This window comes from Rattus norvegicus, chromosome 19 (genome assembly GCF_021556685.1).
Source record: "Rattus norvegicus strain SHRSP/BbbUtx chromosome 19, alternate assembly SHRSP_T2T, whole genome shotgun sequence".
Taxonomy (NCBI): Eukaryota; Metazoa; Chordata; class Mammalia; order Rodentia; family Muridae; genus Rattus; species Rattus norvegicus.
Window position 1 is genome coordinate 33,443,298 of NC_141552.1, and position 19,112 is coordinate 33,462,409.

General features: G+C 42.8%; 2 protein-coding genes and 1 long non-coding RNA gene across 4 annotated transcripts in view; 1 reads left to right on the forward strand and 2 right to left on the reverse strand.

Moving 5' to 3' along the window:
- Window positions 1-403, reverse strand: part of Heatr3 (HEAT repeat containing 3) — a 38,004-nt gene extending 37,601 nt beyond the window's left edge. For both annotated transcript variants that reach the window (XR_015643973.1, XM_087596614.1), the window contains exon 1: window positions 131-403. Coding sequence is in view for 1 of the 2 variants with exons in the window: in XM_087596614.1 (XP_087452740.1) it covers window positions 131-268 (138 nt within the window). In the remaining variant the exon portion in view is untranslated. The remainder of the gene's footprint in view (window positions 1-130) is intronic.
- Window positions 20-8,970, forward strand: LOC108348906 (uncharacterized). The gene is made up of 5 exons (XR_015643974.1): window positions 20-405; window positions 3,703-3,808; window positions 4,368-4,541; window positions 6,940-7,178; window positions 8,093-8,970. It is a non-coding gene; the product is annotated as an uncharacterized LOC108348906 (long non-coding RNA).
- Cnep1r1 (CTD nuclear envelope phosphatase 1 regulatory subunit 1) lies at window positions 3,291-17,592 on the reverse strand. The gene is made up of 6 exons (NM_001106173.1): window positions 17,470-17,592; window positions 16,500-16,571; window positions 12,312-12,385; window positions 8,059-8,168; window positions 7,397-7,451; window positions 3,291-3,987 (listed from the first exon to the last, which is right to left on the reverse strand). Exons 1-6 carry the CDS (start codon window positions 17,492-17,494, stop codon window positions 3,946-3,948), a joined length of 378 nt encoding a protein of 125 aa, NP_001099643.1. The 5' UTR covers window positions 17,495-17,592; the 3' UTR covers window positions 3,291-3,945.
- Between the last annotated feature and the right edge of the window lie 1,520 nt (window positions 17,593-19,112).

A 19,112-nucleotide genomic window follows, 5' to 3' on the forward strand; every position in this document is an offset into this window, starting at 1 on the left:
CTGTGGGAACCAAGACGTCAGAGTCGCGTAGTGAGCACGCGCGTTGCAGCACCTCTCTCGTCGCTACCCGGCCGCCGGCCGCCCGCCGCCCGCCGCAAGCCACCCGAGCCTGGCCAAACTCTCGTCCCACCTTCTCCAGAAGCTCCGCCGCCAGCCCGTCGTCCTCCTCGTCCCCAGTCCCGTTCGCCGTTGCCGCCGCCTCGGCCTGACAGCTACCTACAGGGGAGAACTGAGGTCGCTTGAAGCGCTTCGTCCGACTCTTACCCATGGCGACAGAGGCTGCGGTGGTAGATCAGAGGAGGAATACTGCAGCAGCAGTCGATGGGGCCCGCCGGGCCCTGGGCAACTTCTAGTCTCCGACGTTACTTGGCGTCTCTCTTCAGCTGGTCGGATGAGACGGTCTAGGTACACATGGGAAAGCAGCGCGCTTGCGCAGAGGGCGAGAGGAGGGAGTGCGCGTGCGTGTAGTGTAATGTGGGCTGGGCCATCCCTGACAGTGGGTGGAGCCCTCGGTTTTCCTGGGAATGTTAACACACCCACCTCATTTGCATCGTACAAATTCTTGGCTTCTACAGAAATTCAACTGTTTCAAAGCCAAGTTCGGCCGGATGGTGGTGGCTCTTGACTTTAATCCCACCATTTTCTTTAACCATTCTTAGGAACCATTCCCCATCCACCCATAGTTTTAGGAGCCTAATGACTTTCAAGCTAGTCTTATTTGACTGCGCTAGGGACTGAGACAAACTTAACATAAACATAAAAAAACGTTTCTCAGGGTTGGGGATTTAGCTCAGTGGTAGAGCGCTTGCCTAGGAAGCACAAGGCCCTGGGTTCGGTCCCCAGCTCCAAAAAAAAAAAAAAAGAACAAAAAAAAAAAAGTTTCTCATAAAATATTCGTCTAACAAAATTTCTTTACAAGTATGTGTGCTATATGTGTAGGCACACATTCTACCTCATTCCGGTGGAGATCAGAGGACTCCTTTACATGAGTTCCAGGAATAAAATTCCCAATTTTCCGGTGTGCATGGCAAATACTTTTACTTGCTGGGTCATTTCATCCTTTTTTTTTTTTTTTTTTAAAGCCATCTATTTTTTCCAGACATCTGTTGCCCATCCGTATTTTTGTAATATAGCTTTCCTAAAAGAAATTCTGAAGTATAGTTTTCTAAAAACTTTTGGTGGTCAGGTAGTTGTGAAATCCACTTCAGATTTTGACTTTATGGCATTCCGCTCCACACTTTTAGCACCTTCTCTATAAACCAGAGAGCCTCCTCAGTCTTCCTGAAGCTCTCTTGGACTAGTCTTACGCCTGGGCAGCCGGATAGCTTAAGTTTACAGTGTCCCTAACATTGAGCATTTGGCCATTCCTGGGGCACATTCTCAGATCTTCTTAAAATCCTTTTGTTATAGGTAGGGATGTATCCTGGACAGATGGGACATATCTAAAAAATGCCCAATTTATGGGGCCTGGCAGTCGATTGTCCTCATTCTCCTTGCTGTCCCAGCAGACACATTACTACGTGCCCTCCATGTATTTTGTGTGGCAGTATCTTTGAATTGTCCGTAACTGTCATCAAATGTGTGCGGGAATGAGCTCAGCAAATGATTGATTGCCTAGCAAGTGCCAGGCCCTGTGTTCCAGCACCAGTTTAAAAAATGTGCAAACAGAAAAGCTATCGCTGTATGCCCTCTGCTAGCCTGGGGGCTCCTTGCAGAGAAGTGCAGTGATAGTCTCTATTAGCAGTGTGGAGTAAGGCTCTAGAGCGTGTGCTCCCTCAACCTACTATTGCCCTGTCCCACACTGCTCTACATTGTGATTAGGTAGTCATCTGAAAAAGCCAAGACACTCCTCCCCCGGTTCCAGATTCACCACTGAGATCACAAGATCAAAGAGAGATTTCTCTAGTCACAAAGACTAAAGTTTGCAAAACATCAAAGAAGTGAGAACCATTTTGTTTCAAAAAAGAAATTTATTTCTCTTCTAGGGGAAAAGAGCCAGGATCTAATCAAACTCAAAGGAGTCCCCACCCTCAATACTAACTAAGGGCCTTAAAATCTTCTTATATTCTTGGAGGAAATTCCCAATCAAAGTGTTTAAGAGCAATGTAACAAATCCTGCATTTCCTGAGTAAAAGGCAACCACCCTTAGAGCACGAATAAAGCACGAGCAAGGCAAGAGTCTAGAACTGCCATGCCTGCTACTGTGTTTAGTCTACAAGACAGATTTACAATAAGACAGGAGCTGGAGACAGCTCACTGGGTAAGGGTAGTAAGAGCACTGGCTGTCTTTGTAGAGGTCTGGGGTTCAACTCCTGTTCCCACATGGTGGCTCACAGCCATCTGTAACTCAATTTCAGGGGCGCTGATGCTCCTTTTCTACTTGCACAGGCCCTAGAGACACAACTGGTAACAGATGTACGCGAAGGAAGAACTCTCATACACATAAAGCTAGAGATCAAGTAAAATATCTAATTTTGAATTAGCTTCTATCTGATAGACTGTTTATATTTTTTTAGTTGCAGACACAATAAACCAAAGAAAATCTCTAACCACTAGTTATATATAAAGTATTTATTTTATGCACATATTTACTACAAATTTACAGAAAATGAAACAATGCAGGACATACAGAATCCCCTCTTAGAGAGTTCTTTGAAGCAGGGGGTTTATTGCTGCAGTTCAGAGAACACAATCTTAGACACAGGACAGTCAAGATGAGTCCACGTTAGTTAAAGGGCAGCTTTGTTAAATGTTTTTGTTCTATTATTCAAATTTAATGTTGGATGGAATTTAAAATGTTGCTCATGAAATAATTTAACCTTTTCAAAATCTTCTAATAAACAGGTAAAAGGCACCTCTAGTACTTTAAGCATTTACAGCAATCCCAACAGTTCCATTTCAATTCCATTGCTCCTGTAGCAAACGTGGCTGTTGTGCATACACAGTGCCACCAGCACTCTCCAGCAGGGAGAGCTGCAGGCTCGCTCTGGTTTGTGGTGTGGGTCTGTGTTACTGGTGATGGACTGGGCCCACCACTAGTACAGCACTAGTGTGACACGTCTACCACAGCATAAAACCCATCCAGTCACCTACAATAAGGACTGTCAAATTCCCACACAATACATCATTGTTTAACTTGTACATTCAGAAGACTTTGGGGTGGTTTTTAATTTTTTTAAAAAAAGTAATTTAGTAGGGGCTGGGGATTTAGCTCAGTGGTAGAGCGCTTACCTAGGAAGCGCAAGGCCCTGGGTTCGGTCCCCAGCTCCGAAAAAAAAGAACCAAAAAAGAAAAAGTAATTTAGTGTTAAATCAAAACAATTTACTGAAAAATATAATAGTTCCCAGAATCCAGTATCGGACCTAACAAAAATTGTCGAAACATCTATAAATTTTTCAACATAATGAAGATGAGATTGGCTCAGGGATTCTAAGTAAAATCGGATGTTTTTCCTGCAGCGCAATGGAAAGAGGCATTAAGAATGAAAGGCACCCGTAGCAGTCAGTTTAAGGAGCTGTGGGGATGTCAAGCAGATGGTTCCTGAAATACTGGTGCAGGAGAACAAAGTCCAAACATTTTCCTCTTGGTTTAACATTGGCATTGATTTGCTATTTACAGTAATTTGCAAAAATACATTATAAAAACTGAAGGAGGTCTGGATTCTAAGTTTAACTTAGTAATACACACAAACTTCATCTGCAGAGTTCTGTGCAGGGGCTGAAGTGCTGAAGTGACACTAATACTGAACACAGGTAATCAAAGGTACTGAGGCGCCAAGAGCTCGGCCAGCATCGTCAAGATCATCTGGGCAAGTATTGCACGCTTCTTGTCAGTTGCTGCTAAACCGTCACATGTCCAACTCTAAAAGAAATCCTTTATGGTATTCTGCGGTATCACTTACTTGAGGAAAGACTGGTTTAGGTTCCCTTACAATAGTGCAGACTGTCATTGAACATGAGGTCTAGGTTTCAAAATTAGCTTTCCTGTCTGTAGAAAAGAAAAAGAAAAAGAAGTCAGTTCACAATTCTCTTTAAAACACCACCAGTTGTTTATGAACATTTAAAGGCATTTTAGGACTATGGTGTATTCAGAAAAGGTGTTTGTTGCCAAGGTTGATAACCTGAGTTCAGCCCCAAAACCAATATGATAGAAGCAAAGAACCAGCTTTCTCTTTCCCATGAGTACCACACACACATACAATCCATCCATCCACGCATCCATCCATCCACCCACCCACCCCATCTATCCATCAATAAATAAATAAAAAGGTAAAAACATTCCTCTAAAGGGGTATTTGGTGGAGCCAGTGATGGCTCGGCCAGGGCAGGGTCCTGCCGACAAGTCTGACAACTTGAGTTCAATCCCAGGGCTTGGTATGGAAGGAGACAAATGATTCCTGAGTTTGCTCTGATCGCCTCTGGCTCCCAAGTGCTGGGATTAACACTGCACCACTACGCTCAGCAACGCCACACTCGTCCTGAAGCTAGCTATGATTGTCAAGAGCATCATGGTGACATCTCGAGTTAGGCTGCCTTATGCAGGTGAGCACTTGAAACGCAACTAGTTTAAAGAGATGATTTATAAAACACAGGAAATGTTGGGAAAGACCAAAAAAGGGGGAGTCTGAGGGTATTAAAAAGAAAAAGATACACCAAATAGAAACTGCGACTTTTATAGATTTGGTGTATTTTCGTTTGTTTTCCTGAGACAGGGTTTCACTCTACAGCCTTAGCTAACCTGGACTGGCCTTGAACTCAGAGATCCACTTAGCTCTGCCTCCCAAGTGTTGTAATTTATATATCTTATTAAACTAAATTTTATTTGCAATACATAAAATCATTTGCACAAAATATTTCTCTCCACATAAGGTTTTTATTTTCTTACGTTAAAAAGTAAAGTAAAGGCTGAGTGGTGGTAGCGCGGGCCTTTGATCCCAGGACTTAGGAGGCAGAGGCAGTCAGATCTCCAGGTTCAAGGCCAGCCTGGTCTACAGAGCATGTTCCTGGGCTACACAGAGAAACCCTGTTTTGAAAAACAAAGAAAGAAGTAAACTAAGAAGACATTGCTCAGCAGTTAAGAGCAAACGTGGCTGCTGGCTAAGACAGTGCGCGACTTTAATTCCTATACTTCAGAGGAAGAGGCAGGAGGATCTCTGTGAGTTTGCGGTCAGCCTGGTCTACAAATCGAGGACAGCCAAAGCTGTTACACAGAGAAACCCTGTCTTGAAAAGCAAGCAAACAAAACAACAACAAGAGAGTGAACACGATGGCTCCATCTACATTCACTATCTTCAACTCTACATGGTGCGCAGACAAATGTTCAGGCAAAACACCTGTACACACAAAAACAAATCCTGGGGGCTGGAGATGCATGGCTCAGTGGTTAAGAGCACTGGCTTTTGTTCAATTCCTAGCACCTACAGGGCAGCTCACAACTGTCTGTTACTCCAGTACCAGGGGACCCGACATCTTCACACAGACATACATGGAGGTGAAACACCAATGCACATAGAATTAAAAAAAAAAATCTTAAAAAAAACAGCAGTCAGATATATGAATACTCACATACTGCTGGTGGTCAGAAAATTCTAAGAAATATTTTGGGTATTAATACTGGGTAATATTAATAATGTTAATATTATTGGTAAAATATTAAATATTTTGTTGGGGTTGGGGATTTAGCTCAGTGGTAGAGCGCTTGCCTAGCAAGCGCAAGGCCCTGGGTTCCGTCCCCAGCTCCAAAAAAAAAGAAAAAAGAAAAAAAAATGTCTTGTTTTGTTTGAGACAGGGTTTCTCTGTATGTAGCCCTGGCTATCCTGGAACTCTCTCTGTAGATTGACCTCAAACTGAGATCTGCCTGCCTCTGCCTCCCTAGTGCTGGGATTAAAGGCATTAGCCACTACCACCTAACTTAAAAATGTTTTTGTAGAGCTGAGCCACATATATTAAAACTAAGTTGTAACAGTAATAATAAAGTAGATATATAATGCAAACTTTTCTTTTTAAGGGTTTATCTGAAAGGAGCTAGGTTCTGGCTGAAGGGTTTATACGCGTTAGTAAACTGCTGTTTGGGTGTCTACTGTGTGCAGGCCCCATGTGAAGTCCTAAACGATTTAGCTAAACCACACAAAGCGGCTTCTACCACAGTATAATTTAACTCCAGTGGGAAACACACACACACACAGTATGCAGGATGGGAAAACAACTGTATGTCAGATAGGAGGTTAATTTACAACACAACCAGTATGCAACTAGACCCAGCAAAGACTTCAACTGAGATAATTTGGGTAGAGAAATGAGCTTGGGACTTTGCATGTGGTTAATGGCCAATAATTAGTGACTCTTAAATCCTAATGTTGGGTCAACATGTTCCTTTTCTAGAAACTATTAAGAATACACGACAAAATATAAAGACATAATCAACCAGGAAACTAAAGCATGAGACATGTGGGTTTGAGACCAGCTTCAATTCTAGGCCAGCCTAGGCTACCATTCACAAAACCCTGTCTCAAAATTTATAAAATACTAAAAATGAAAAAGATTCATCTGTCAACCCTACTACTTTGTCTAGCACTGCTACCTGTAGTTGTCCCGAAAGGCTCAAGTGTTAAAAAGGGTTGGCCCTCAGCTACTGGCATGTTAAAGTAACTGAGTGACAATGGGACAACGTCATCAATGGGGTAAACCACTGGTGCATTCATAGCCAAGGCAGGTGGGGCCTAGTCAGAGGATACAGGTCACCAAGGGGAGAGACTTTGAAAAGTGTATTTTGTTTTTTGGAACTTACAACATAAGCCAGGCTTGTCTCTGCCTTCTGAGTGCTAGGGTCAAAGGTGTGTACCAACAAGACTGGCTACAAGATTTCAGGTATAGTCACTTGTTCAGACAGGTATTGCTATAGAGCCCAGTCTGGTATTAACACTTTTTCTGCTTTTCTCAGTTTTTTTTATCTTCAGGCTAGCCTCAAATTTGTACACTGCTAAGAAGAGCCTCGACCTTTGATATTCCTGCTTCCCCCTCTCAAGTGCCGGGATTACAAGTGTCCACGATCATGCCTGGCTTCCTGTGCTGCTGAAGATCAAACCCAAGGCTTCTCAGATGTTACACATTCTACCAGCTCAGGCTCTACCTGCACACTCTCGACTCTGCTGCCTCAGTTCCCTAGTACGGAGGTTACAGGTGTGTGCCACTATGTTTGGCCTAAAGGACCCAAACGTCTGTTTTCCTAAAACTAAACATGACAGTACTTCCTCCCCACTGTCTCTTTGAAAGACTACTATGTAGATCAGGGTGGTCTTGAACTTGAAGTAATCCTCTTGCCTTCCAAGGGTAGAGATTATAGATGTCAGCAATCATACCTGGCTGCAGGTCTATTTATTCTAATGAAAAATACTTACGTCATCACAAGACATATTGTATTCTGCTAATACCGTTCGACATCGAGCAGCTATACTGAACCAATGTGGTCAAAGGAAAATTCCCAGTGCAAGTCAAGCTTCTGGAATGATTTAGACATGAAATGTTGCCCCAAAAGGCTCAATTGTTAAAGGCTTGGCCCCCAGCCATTGGCATATGGAAATGACTGAGTAACAAGGGAGCATCATCATCAGTGGAGTAAACCACAGGAACATCCAGAGCCAGGGGGTGGTACTTAGTCAGAGGACACAGGTCACTGGTGGGTGACTTTGAAAGGCATAGCTTGTTCCTGAACCCAACTGTCTTCTGCCAGCATGAGATGAGTGGCTTTGTTTTACCCCATGCTCCCTGCCATGACATGCTGCCTTACCATAGCCAAACCAAAAATCATGAGTCAAGGGGCTGGGGATCTGGCTCAGTGGTAGAGCGCTTGCCTAGGAAGCGCAAGGCCCTGGGTTCGGTCCCCAGCTCCGAAAAAAAGAACCAAAAAAAAAAAAAAAAAAAAATCATGAGTAAGACAAATCTCAGGTATTGAATCCACAGGGATGGAACATGATTACCATAGACTCTAACAACCACTTAAGTGCCAGAGAAGGTTCTTCAGCTTAGTTGAGAACAAAATTCAACTTGTAGTAAAGGATACATTGATGGTGCGACTACTCTTTTGTGTATTCCAGCAAAGAACAAGCCTATCAGCGTTATACAGCTAATCGTGAAGAACGGATGGTTCCACAGTGACGTGAGGAAGGACACCTGCAAAACAGAGTGGGAGATACAGTCTCAGGACACCGAGCCCTACTCCCTACTGTACAGAAATGTATGATGCTTTACCATCTAAACGACAACCACCCTAGTTCTCTTTACTGTGCCGTGAAAACAAAACTCACACTTTATCTTTTTAGTACAGTAAGATAACGGCAATACATGTCATTCGTGCCAAACCCTAAATCATTTCAAATTCATTCACACACATGCGCACACGTGCACGTACACACACACAGAGAGAGAGAGAGAGAGAGAGAGAGAGAGAGAGAGAGAGAGAGAGAGAGAGAGAGGAGAGAGCACACATACAAGAAAGGGGGTTTCTCTGTGTAGCCCTGGCTGTCCTTGGCTTTACTTTTGTAGAACAAGCTGGCCTTGAATTCAGTGATCACCTGCCTCTGTAGAATTAAAGGAGTAGCAATGGCCTTTAGTCTCAATGAAAACATGGATTAAATTTGATTTACTTATCTCCCTGTCAAAAAGCTTCCTCAAGGTATACACCTTTAATTTCAACACTCAGAAGGTAGAGAAAGCTAGATCTCTGTGAGTTTAAGGCCAGCCTGGTCTATATAGGTAGTTCTAGAATAGCTGCATGGTGAGACAATGTCTCAACAAAAGCTTCCTTAAGAGAACTGGATCTGCTCTGTCATTCATAACCTGGTCACACACTAATCATCCTCTCCTGCCCCATCCTCCACACATAAGCTACCTTCCTTGTTAGCCTAATTTTTACAGCTTCCCTACGACCTTTGCTTAAAATAAATAAATGAAGCTTATTTGAATTTTTTAAAAACATATTTTTAAAGGTATTTGAATAAAATGAGGTAAAAACTATGACATTTTAAAAGATGAAGTTGCCTTCGAAGCTGCTCGGATTCTAATGGCCACAGGTCACTGAAGTGGGGAAACTGGTTAATAGGTACGTGTAAAGAACTAAAACTCAAGAGAGAGAAAGGACTCTGTTTAGATCTGGGCAGAATGAAATGACTGCAAGAAAGTAGGAAACACACAACTCTAAGACTATGTAGAGGGGACAAGAGTCCACAGGATCCGTGCTAGGAACAAGAAGGAAAGAACCGAGAAGGAAAAGAGAAGCATGTACAATGTCTAGAAGAAGAAAGCAAACGAACACAGAGGAAACCCTCAAGGGAAACACACACTTCCCCACACAAGATACCTCATGGTTTAAGAGAGAGCTAAACACACATACACATTCAAGACAAAGAAAAACACTAGGCTTATGATTCACTATGGCTAGATTAAAGAACAAGACTGAAAACACTAGGAGGGACATAGTCCCGAGATGAGGTGATACTGAAGACAGACTAAGTCCCAGAGATCTTTCTTTGCTCTCTGTTTTGTGAGACAGGGTTCACAATCTCTGAAGTTTACTGGCTACAAGATGGTTGGCTAGGTAAAGTACTTGCCACCAAACCTGACGACCTGAGTTCAATCCTCAGGACTCACATGGTGGCAGAAGAGAGCTAATACCTCCAAGCTGTCCCAACTTCCACAAGAGTGCCAAACTCTGGGGCTGAGCCCCCTCCTCTTTAATAAGTATAATTTAAGGAAATCTGAGGAAATTTTTCTGTTTTGTTTTTGTTGACAAGGTTCCTCCATATGTCCCTGTCTCTTCTGGAACTCAGTCTGTGGACCAGGCTGACCACAAATCCAGAGATCCATCTGCCTCTGACTCCTGAGTGCTGACATTAAAGGGTACGCCACCATGTCTGACTGAAAGTCTGAGGTTTGACTTCAAGATGGATGGCTATGTGTTTATACAATGTTAGCACATAGAGTGTTTGTTATTTTCTGTGTGCATATATGTACCATTTATGTGTGTGAACATGCTTGTGTGTGGAGGTCACAGGTTGACACAGGATTCTTCCTCTATTACCCTTCACCTTACGTCTTAAGACAAGGTCTCTCACTGAACCTGAGTTCACTGATTTGGCTAAACGGCCGAATAGCCAGCCCCTGGGATCCTCCTGTCTTACCAACCCTGTTCTCCCCAGCTCCAGGGTTACAGACACAGACTGTCACATGTGGCTTTTCCATGGTTGTCGGGGTTATGAACTGGGGTCCTCATGCTGATACAGTGGGCACTCTGCCACTGAGCCACCTCTTCAAGCCCAATATTTAATATTCTAAAAGTCGTTGTTTTTTTTTTTCCCCTGTTGTTATTTAGCAACAATGCCTTACCATGTAGCCCAAGCTGGCCTCTGTGTCTTAAACCTCCTGGTTCAGTCTGCCACGATGCCAAGATTACAGGACTGCAGCACCATACCTGGCTGTAGGCTTTATTTTAATTAGGTCAGTTGTTCAGCCTCCTTCCTCCATGGCAGCAATCAATGACATCAAAACAGCAGTCTCCTCCTCCTTTCAGAGTCTGCAACATCCTTTCTCTCCCTGGCTTCTGTACTCACCCCTCTGCTTCAGACACTTGCTGGTTACAACTCTCATCAGGTTTGGGGTTATTAAATACTGAGTGAAAAGAGCCAACCCTAAGGCTAACAGCTATCTTCTCACCTAATTTAAAAAATTACATTAACTACATAGTTTTGGGCCTATTTCCAATTACATTTAATTCTTCATTTTATTAAGATCTCAACTAGCTGAAATCAGCTTCTATTTTTCTCAATTAGAAGTAGACTCATTTCCCAGGACAGAACTTTTCAATCTTCTCGCCAGCCTCCTTCCGCCAAGTGCAGCCTTCAGATCAGAGTTCTGTAAATGAACTCACAGGAGAGTTATCTGTCTGCAATAAAGCCCTCCATTAACATTAAACTCCAACACCAGCCTTCTCTGCCTCCTGCCCTTTTCTCTCTCCCCTTTAGTGGACACTCAGGGAGGCTTCATGCTAAACAGCACCCCTGGCTGTTGGAACTGTCACTGTCTAGGATGACAAAAGCCTTCTTAGGCTCCCCTCTGTATATGGGAAAAACCGACACAGAACAACAGATGTATTCTACTCAATTATAACTTTAAAAGAGGGGGCTTATTTTTAAGATTTCTGAAAATTATGACACTGAACTAAACAGCCAGGGAGAGGTAATCACGGAAAAGCCCAAGAGTCACTGGGTGAGGTGGCGTGTGCCTCTGTTCCCAGTATTTGGGAGGCAAAGGGAGAGGCAGGTGCATCCCTGTGAGTCTGAGGCCAGCTTGGTCTACACAGCAAGTTCAGGACAGCTAAGGCTTACAGTGAGATAGACCCCGTCTCGAAAGAAAAGAAAAAAGGAAGCACATAAAACAAAAACAAAAAACAAAAACCAGAAAAACCCAAGACTGCAGGTTTTTTAATAAAAAAAGACTGAGCTTGAAATTAAGGCACTAGGAGAAAGAGATAGAAACTTCAGAAACATTTTATCAGCTTTCATCAAATAACTTCAAGAACTAACATGAAATTCGATATTGCACTCGGTACAGTAAAGTCCTACACAGTGCCCAGTGGGAGACCTCTCGGTGTTTCCTATATTAAACTCCAGGCAGGGAGCGTGCGTGCAAGGACTAATGCAGAAAAAGAAAAGCTTTGCTAACTCAAGGGGCTAGTCTGTGTTCTCTTCAATGACAATGAAAACACACAGAATTAACTGTGACTCTGTGGATCAGGTCACTGAGAGATCAATTTATAAGTCAATTCTGTCAACTTCAATGGGCTATATGACCTAGAAATTTGATTTCCTTCCTGATTTTGGCCATATGGTCTAATGTTTATGTTATATTGTTTTTTTCTTTTTCTTTTTTCTTTTTCTTTGGTGCATCATCTCAAATGCTTTCTGGAATGAAGAAAGGCATCAATAGATGATTCACTGAATTGCAATTTTAAAAGCTGGCACTAATGACTAGAGATGAACAAAACCAAAGGAAAAGAATGTTCATGAGGAATAGAAAATCTTAAAACATGAGTTAAGAAATAATGAACGGAGTAAACTTTCTTAGATCCTTTCCCTTGTAAAGATAAGTAACTACAACAGCCAGCTAGAGCTTTCCCTAAGCAAGTGGTCAGAGCATGCTGTTAGTACGGGGATGGATGCCACCAGTGGCAGGCACAGGTAGCTCAGGCATTCCATAGTCAGCATCACCACATCCAGCATCCCATTTAATCTGCTAAAGACTTTAGTATAAAATGTCTACCTTTTGTGTCTCAGGGTCTATTAGCCAGTTCCAGGCACCAGTAGCTGTACAGACAGACACCACTATAAGCAGCACTGTGAGAGATAAACACAACATTAGTAAGCGGACACACCTTCCTTCCCTTCCTGTCTTGATACCACTTCCAGCAGGGCCTAAGAGACACAGCCAAAGACTGCAACACTTGATCAAAGTGGGTCAAGAGTCCCACTTGCCATCATTTAGGGGACTCTCTTCAACATTCTGAACCCTGGAAACTGAAGGACAGCAGCAATTTCCTGCTTCTTGTTTAGAATTCATGAGAATGAATAGTAATTCAATTAAAACCACAAAGCTAGATGGCAATATTTTAACACAAGGCCCATGTTCAACATAAGACTTCCTTGTGGTTTTCTACTATAAACATACAAAGGCTCCTTTCTGAACCACACAGTGGCCCAGTGGGTTCTAACTGAGGAGCTGTGCCTCGCAGACTACTGCTGCTGAGTTACACAAAGGTCAGCGTTGGTAAGTGTGGAGTCATTGGGGAGTACACCAATCAGGACTGGTTTTCTTAAAGGGACTGAAAAGACTTAAGGGCTAGAAGAACCCAGAAAGGGTTTAGTTTTTCCCACTAAGCTTTTCTACCTCTGTGTATGTGTGTGTGTGTCTGTTCACATGTGTGTGCCGTGGTGCACATGTAAAGATCAGAGGTACCTGTGGGAGCAGATTCTCTCCCTACACCAGATGGCTCCTGGGGACTGAACTCAAGTAATCAGACAATACCTTTACCTGCTGAGCCATCTTGCCAGTCTGCCCCACCTTAATCTTAACAGATGATAAATAAATGGAAGAAAAAAAACGGACACTAGGATTAGCTAATGCTCTATAGCTAAAGACAGTTCTTTTAGTTCAGTTACACTTCAGATTTACAAATGGGAAAGTCATTTTCAGAGAACAGAAACGTAGTAAAATCTTAATCACCTGGAACTTCTACAGATAGATGCAGTTAAAAAAGAAAATCATTGAAGGTATTTAGTAAAAGAATCAAAATTATCTTCTTAGCTAAGAACAAATCAAACTCAATCCCTTATTATGTATTTCTAGAAATAAACATATTACATAGGTACTGTTATATAAAATGACATAAAACCAAAACCAAAGTATTAGAAAGGCTCTCATACACACACTTTTATTTGATTGGTACACTAGCCAAGCTGAAGGCACTTGCATGAAGCACATGGAAAGTAAAGTGTGTTCATCACATGATGCCTTAAACGACAGGGCAGCATTCCACGCCTTTTAAAAGTGTTTGCTAGCAATGGTTTGGGAGCAACTTCTCTGTAAACAAGAACAGCAAAATCACTACTTAGGAATCTGAGCACTCAGCACAGAAGGGGCTACGGCTTCACAAAGTGAACTAAGAAAAGTCAGTTATAAGTCTAGATCCCTAACTTCAGTCCTGTGGCCTGAGTCAAACCTTGAAATAAAACATGTCTTCACAGGGCTAGGATGGCTCAATCGGTAAGAGCATCCTATTAATAGGTAAGGTGCTGCTATTGCAGAGGACCTGGGTTCAGTTCTCAGTTCACAACTGTCCTCAACTCCAGCTCTACGAGGCCCAGCACCCTCTCTGCCCTCCTTGGGTACTAGGCATGCACGTGGTGGTGCACATATACTCATGCAGGCAAAACGATCATACAGATCAAGATAAAAACAAAAATTAAACCTTCCAAAATTATGGGGCTGGAGACTTGCTCAGTGGTCAAGTGCACTTGTTATAAAAGACCTAGGTTTGATTCCCAGCACCCACGTGGAGGCTCACCACCTCCTCAGACACCAGTTGCATGTGTTGTACAAATATACAAAAAACTAACCAAAAAACCCAAGCCCCAAACCGAAAGTACCACATCTTTGTATTGTCTCTGTGGTTCACAGAGAGCATGTCTAGCAAATGTGTGACCCTGGATCTTAGTCCCAGCACTGAAAAACAGGTTTCAACCTGATTACTTGTAGGCAGGAACTGAATCTCAGTAGTCCATCTTCCTAAGACTAGCCCAAAGCTGAGAGGTCTAACGCATCTGTGGTCCCAACAGCTGGAGAAGCAGAGGGAGGAGGACCACTTAAACCTAGGACTCAGAAGCCAGCCAGAGCAAGGCAGCGAGAGCCCATATCCAAAGAGCTAAGGAGTGGAAGGAGGAGGGAAGAGACAACTAGGTCCCAGTACAGAGGAGCAGAGCTGTATTTGTTCACGTTTCCCACCATGCCCCTGCCTTGGGGCAGTAAATAGAATTCATTCAAGTCATACTTTCTGGCCTTTATAATACTTCAGAATAGGCAGTAGTAGGAAGGTGGGATTCTTTCCTGGGCAGGCTTCAAAGCACACCATCATCCTGTATTAAAGTCCAAGTAAGGATGCTACTGAGATGGCTCATCTGGTAATAACGTGGCCATTAAGCCTGTCAATCTGCATTTGAATCCCAGGACCCAGAGGTAGATGAAGGGAACTGACTCCCACGAGCTGTCCTCTGACTTCAACATGGGCTGTGGCGTGTGAGTGAACCTGCACGCATAAAAAGTCAACTACAGAAAATGTCATAACCTTTGTTTTAAAAAAATAAGTAATTTTACATAGATCTATCTATATGTATCTGAGTGTATGTATGCTATATGTATGCAGAGCCTGAGGAGGTCAGAAGATTGTGAGCCACCATATGGGTACTAAGACCCAAACTCAGGCCTTCTGCAAGAACAGCAGTAAGCACTCTTAAGCACTCTTACTACCTATCTCTCCAGCCTATGTCCTACCTCTATACACATAATTGAATGCTTTAAAAAAAAAAAAAAAAAAAGCAGGAGCTTTGTGCCTGCTAAGAAATGCTCTACCACTGAGTCATCCCAAGTCATATTTTTTTCAAAAAAGTTTTATTATTTTAAATTATGTATATTTGTAAGTTCATAGGGGTATGTACACATGTCTGCAGAATCTAAAAGAGGGTGTCAGATAGTCTGGAGCTGGAATTACAGGTGGCTGATATAAATGCTGGGAACTGAACCTGTGTCCTCTACAAGATCAGCATACACTCTGAATTCACCAAGCCACCACTCCAGCTCTAAAATATTTTTCTTAAAAAAAAAAAAAAAATCGTATTTCGATAGCTTGTAGGCAAATTGTGTTTTCGTGGGGAGTTTATGTGTCTGTACATGTTCATATATGTACTTACACTGTGCATGTGAGTATGTAGCCAGAAGCCAATGAATAACTTATTTTATGAAACAGAATAGCTCACTGAATCTAGAGCCCACACAGTATTAAAATTTTTATTGTGTTTTTAATGAAAGTTACAATATTTAATAAAAAATATGTATCTTGAGGCTGGAGAAATGGCTCAACAGTTAAGAACACTAGCTGTTCTTCTAGAAGTCCTGGGTTCAATTCCCAGCACCCACATGACAATTTACAGGCCTCTGTAACTCCAGTCCTAGAGAATCTTTTGGGGACTACGCATACGTAGTATAGAAACATATGTGCAGGCAAAACACCCATACATATAAAATAAAACAGAAATAATATGGAGGGTGGCTGGAGAGACAGCTCAGAAGTTAAGAACACTTGTTCTTGCAGAGAACCTGGATTCGGTCCCCAGCACCCACACGATGGCTTACGATCACTAGCAACCCCAGTTGCAGGGTAGATGGTTGCCTCTTCTGGACTTTGCAGGTGCACGCACTTAAAATTAAAAAAATATGTATTTTCGTAAAAAGATAAAAATTCAATCATATAAAATAGTCTGTCCTTTTAGAGTAGACAGTTATAATTTCTTTTTTCTTTAAAAAAATGATTTACTGTGTGTGTAGCTGAATGATATGTATAGCCACGCATGCCACAGCACAAATGTGAAGGTCAGAAGAGAAGTCTGTGGGGTCCGCCCTCTTCTCCCCCCTTTAAATGGCTTCTGAGGATGCAACTAAGGTATACGGGCTTGAACTGCATCTACCAGAGCCGTCTTACCAGCTCGTAATTGTCTTAAGTACTTACTATCAACAGTGCTAATACATTTAAAAGTTGTCTAAACTCAGAAATCTTATGGCTTAGGAAAACAAGGATTTACTAGTCAAAAGTTTTAAATGAGAGGGAGTCGCTCCTACTTAGGAATATGGCTATCAACCAACCGCACTTCATTTTCCCTTAGAAAGCACTCAGCAACTTACTTCTCCAACGTCCAGTGGCAGGTTGCAAGCAATGAATATATTCAGTAAGTCTTCTTTCGAAAGCCTTGAGATCTAGGCAAAGAGAATTCAGTCCTCTACCTGCTCTTTCTAGTGTGAACTTGATAAGATGAAGTTTTAGAGCAATGAACAGCTACAGGTCTTACACATCAAATTACTTGTGTCACCCACTGTTTGCTTATAATGACAATTTTAAGTACACGACAAAAACATCACTTTTCTTTCATTCCAATTTCTGGAAACCGGCTGGTCTACTTTTAGAAGCTTAAAAACTGCTCTGTTGGAAGACCAGCAGCAACTTCAGAGTCAAAAGCTGAAATTGGGGGAGTTACAAAGAAATGGACCAAAATCCAGCTTAATTCTAATTCTGTGGAACCAAGAACTTTCTGATCAAACAGCGAAATCCATGAGGTCTAATTGATGACTGCAATTATTCGATTCAGGCCCTAGCTCTTATCATTAATTGATAGCTATGTAGTATGGGCTTCCTAGACTTCCGTAGACAGATAACGGGCTGATCAAACATACTCCCTTTCCTCCTCGGAATGGGTTACTGGTGATCGTCCGGACAGCCGCAGAGCGCCTACGGCTTGTGCTGTGACAGAGCGTACCTCTGAATGAAGTAGGGTGTTATTTCCACAGAGGTGTTTTTTTTTTTTTTAAAAACAAAACAAAACTTTGGAAGGCCAAGAGCACTTCCAATTCCCGGCAATTACAAAAGACAAGGTAGAAATTAGGGCTACGGCTCGTGCGGTTGTCAAACCAACGGAAAATGAATTCGCACTCTACAACACACAAGGGCTCGTCAATGAGAAGGGCCCCCAGCCCGAACCCGGGAGAAGGCGGCACCCCTCCGCGGCCGTGCGCCCCGTGCCCCGAGCCGCGGCCCCGCCACACCGCCCTCGCGACCTCCTCAGCCTCGGGCCGGGACGAAGCGGGCGACACACACTACCTTCCGCCTGTTCCAGCGAATTCATGTCGGCCGGCAGCTCCGGTCACTGCCGCGGCCAGGTCCGCATCGCAGCCCTCTCTCCCAGCCCCGCGGGCAGCGCCAACTCCCACCTCTAACCGCTCCCCTCAGCCCCTCCCCTTCGCACCGCCCATTTTTTTTTAGAACCGTTGAGCTTATTGGGTATCTTTGCCAGACCCCGTCAAGTAAACTAGTTTTCTATTGGCTAATTTCAGCAAACGCCTTCGGGGGAACCCAGCGCTAGGCGTTCAACTGGAAGGGCCGAGAATAGCGAGCAGTCAGGCTGATATAGCCATGGCGCCGCCTCCTGCCTCGGGGAGGAACTGCAGTCCGTCCAAGCACACTTGGTTCCTTTCTTAGTTCTAAAGACAATGAGAAAGAAGCGCCTACTAGTTAACTTCTGGGCAGTATTCTGGTTGCTAAGGAGAGATCACCAAGCTAGCCCTGCCCACAAGGAACTAAAGAGAAACTAAAATGTGTTCTATAATAAGTAACTAGAAGCTCCCCAAACATATTTCCTTGATTATGATTCCTCTTTTTTAGATATCCAATTCCCTAAAGAAGGATTTTTTTTTACCTTCTCATGTCATCCAAAATAGTCATAAAGAGTGCAAAGTATGTCTCAATAACTATAACAAAAATATGTACAGGATTAGCAAAATTAACATTTGAATAAAATGTCCTGTTTGTTTCCTGGTAGTCATTCAAGAAGTATTTATTGCATGACACGCTACCCATTGTGTTTATCCCATATAACATTTATGACCAAGATAGATAGGATTGCATTCCTCACAGTGAAGGGTTTTGGGGAGCAATAAACATGCAAGTTAAGCAATTGATTTCAGATAACAGTAGTTCTATGGAGAAAGCAACAGATATCATTAAAGAACATTAGAAGGAAGGGGGTTAGAAGTGTTGCAAGCACATTTGAGCTGAGATCCCCAAGATGACGGAAAAGAACGCAGCCACATAGATCAGGGCTGAGAGGTTCTTTGAACGACACCACCATGTTTCCAAAATTGATACATTGTGTGTTTTACTCCTTTTCAACCTTCCTCCTAACTCATTCATCAGCTCTTGACTCCTTTGTTTTCTAGACCCTTCTACCATAGTAGCACTTTCTAAACTTTCCCATTAGGGACCTTTCTCAGGACTAAACCCTTTACATATATTATCTCATTTACACTTTTAAACTGACTTCTTTGTTTTGGGGATGGAGTTTTTCTCTGTAGATTAAGCTGGATTTGCTACATTAGTCAAACCCTCCTGCTTAAGCCTTTCAAGTGCTCAGATATGAGTTGCCACTCCTGGCTTCAAGGGGTGTGTGTGTGTGTGTGTGTGTGTGTGTGTGTGTGTGTGTGTGTGTGTTGGTTTTGGTTTTTCCAAATAAGGTTTCTATGTAACAACCTTGGCTGTCCCAGAACTCACTTTGTAGACAAATATAGCCTAGAACCCAAAGAGATCTGCCTGCCTCTGCCTCTCCAGTGCTGGGAATAAAGGCATGGCATTATCATGGTCATCTTTAAGATGTGTTATTAATGTTATGGATCAAAACCTATGAGTTATAAAATATACTTAATAGATGATGGTGTTTTGATGTTTTGAGACAGGGTCGATACATATAG

What these genes read in the sequence shown, in the direction of transcription:
- Cnep1r1 (NM_001106173.1), bottom strand. Translation starts at nt 17,494, where the DNA reads ATGAATTCGCTGGAACAGGCGGAAG. An exon ending in TGCCACTGGACGTTGGAGAA is followed by an intron (nt 12,386 to 16,499) that starts GTAAGTTGCTGA and finishes TATCTCTCACAG; the next exon opens with TGCTGCTTATAGTGGTGTCT. An exon ending in AGAGTAGTCGCACCATCAAT is followed by an intron (nt 7,452 to 8,058) that starts GTATCCTTTACT and finishes ACATTGGTTCAG; the next exon opens with TATAGCTGCTCGATGTCGAA.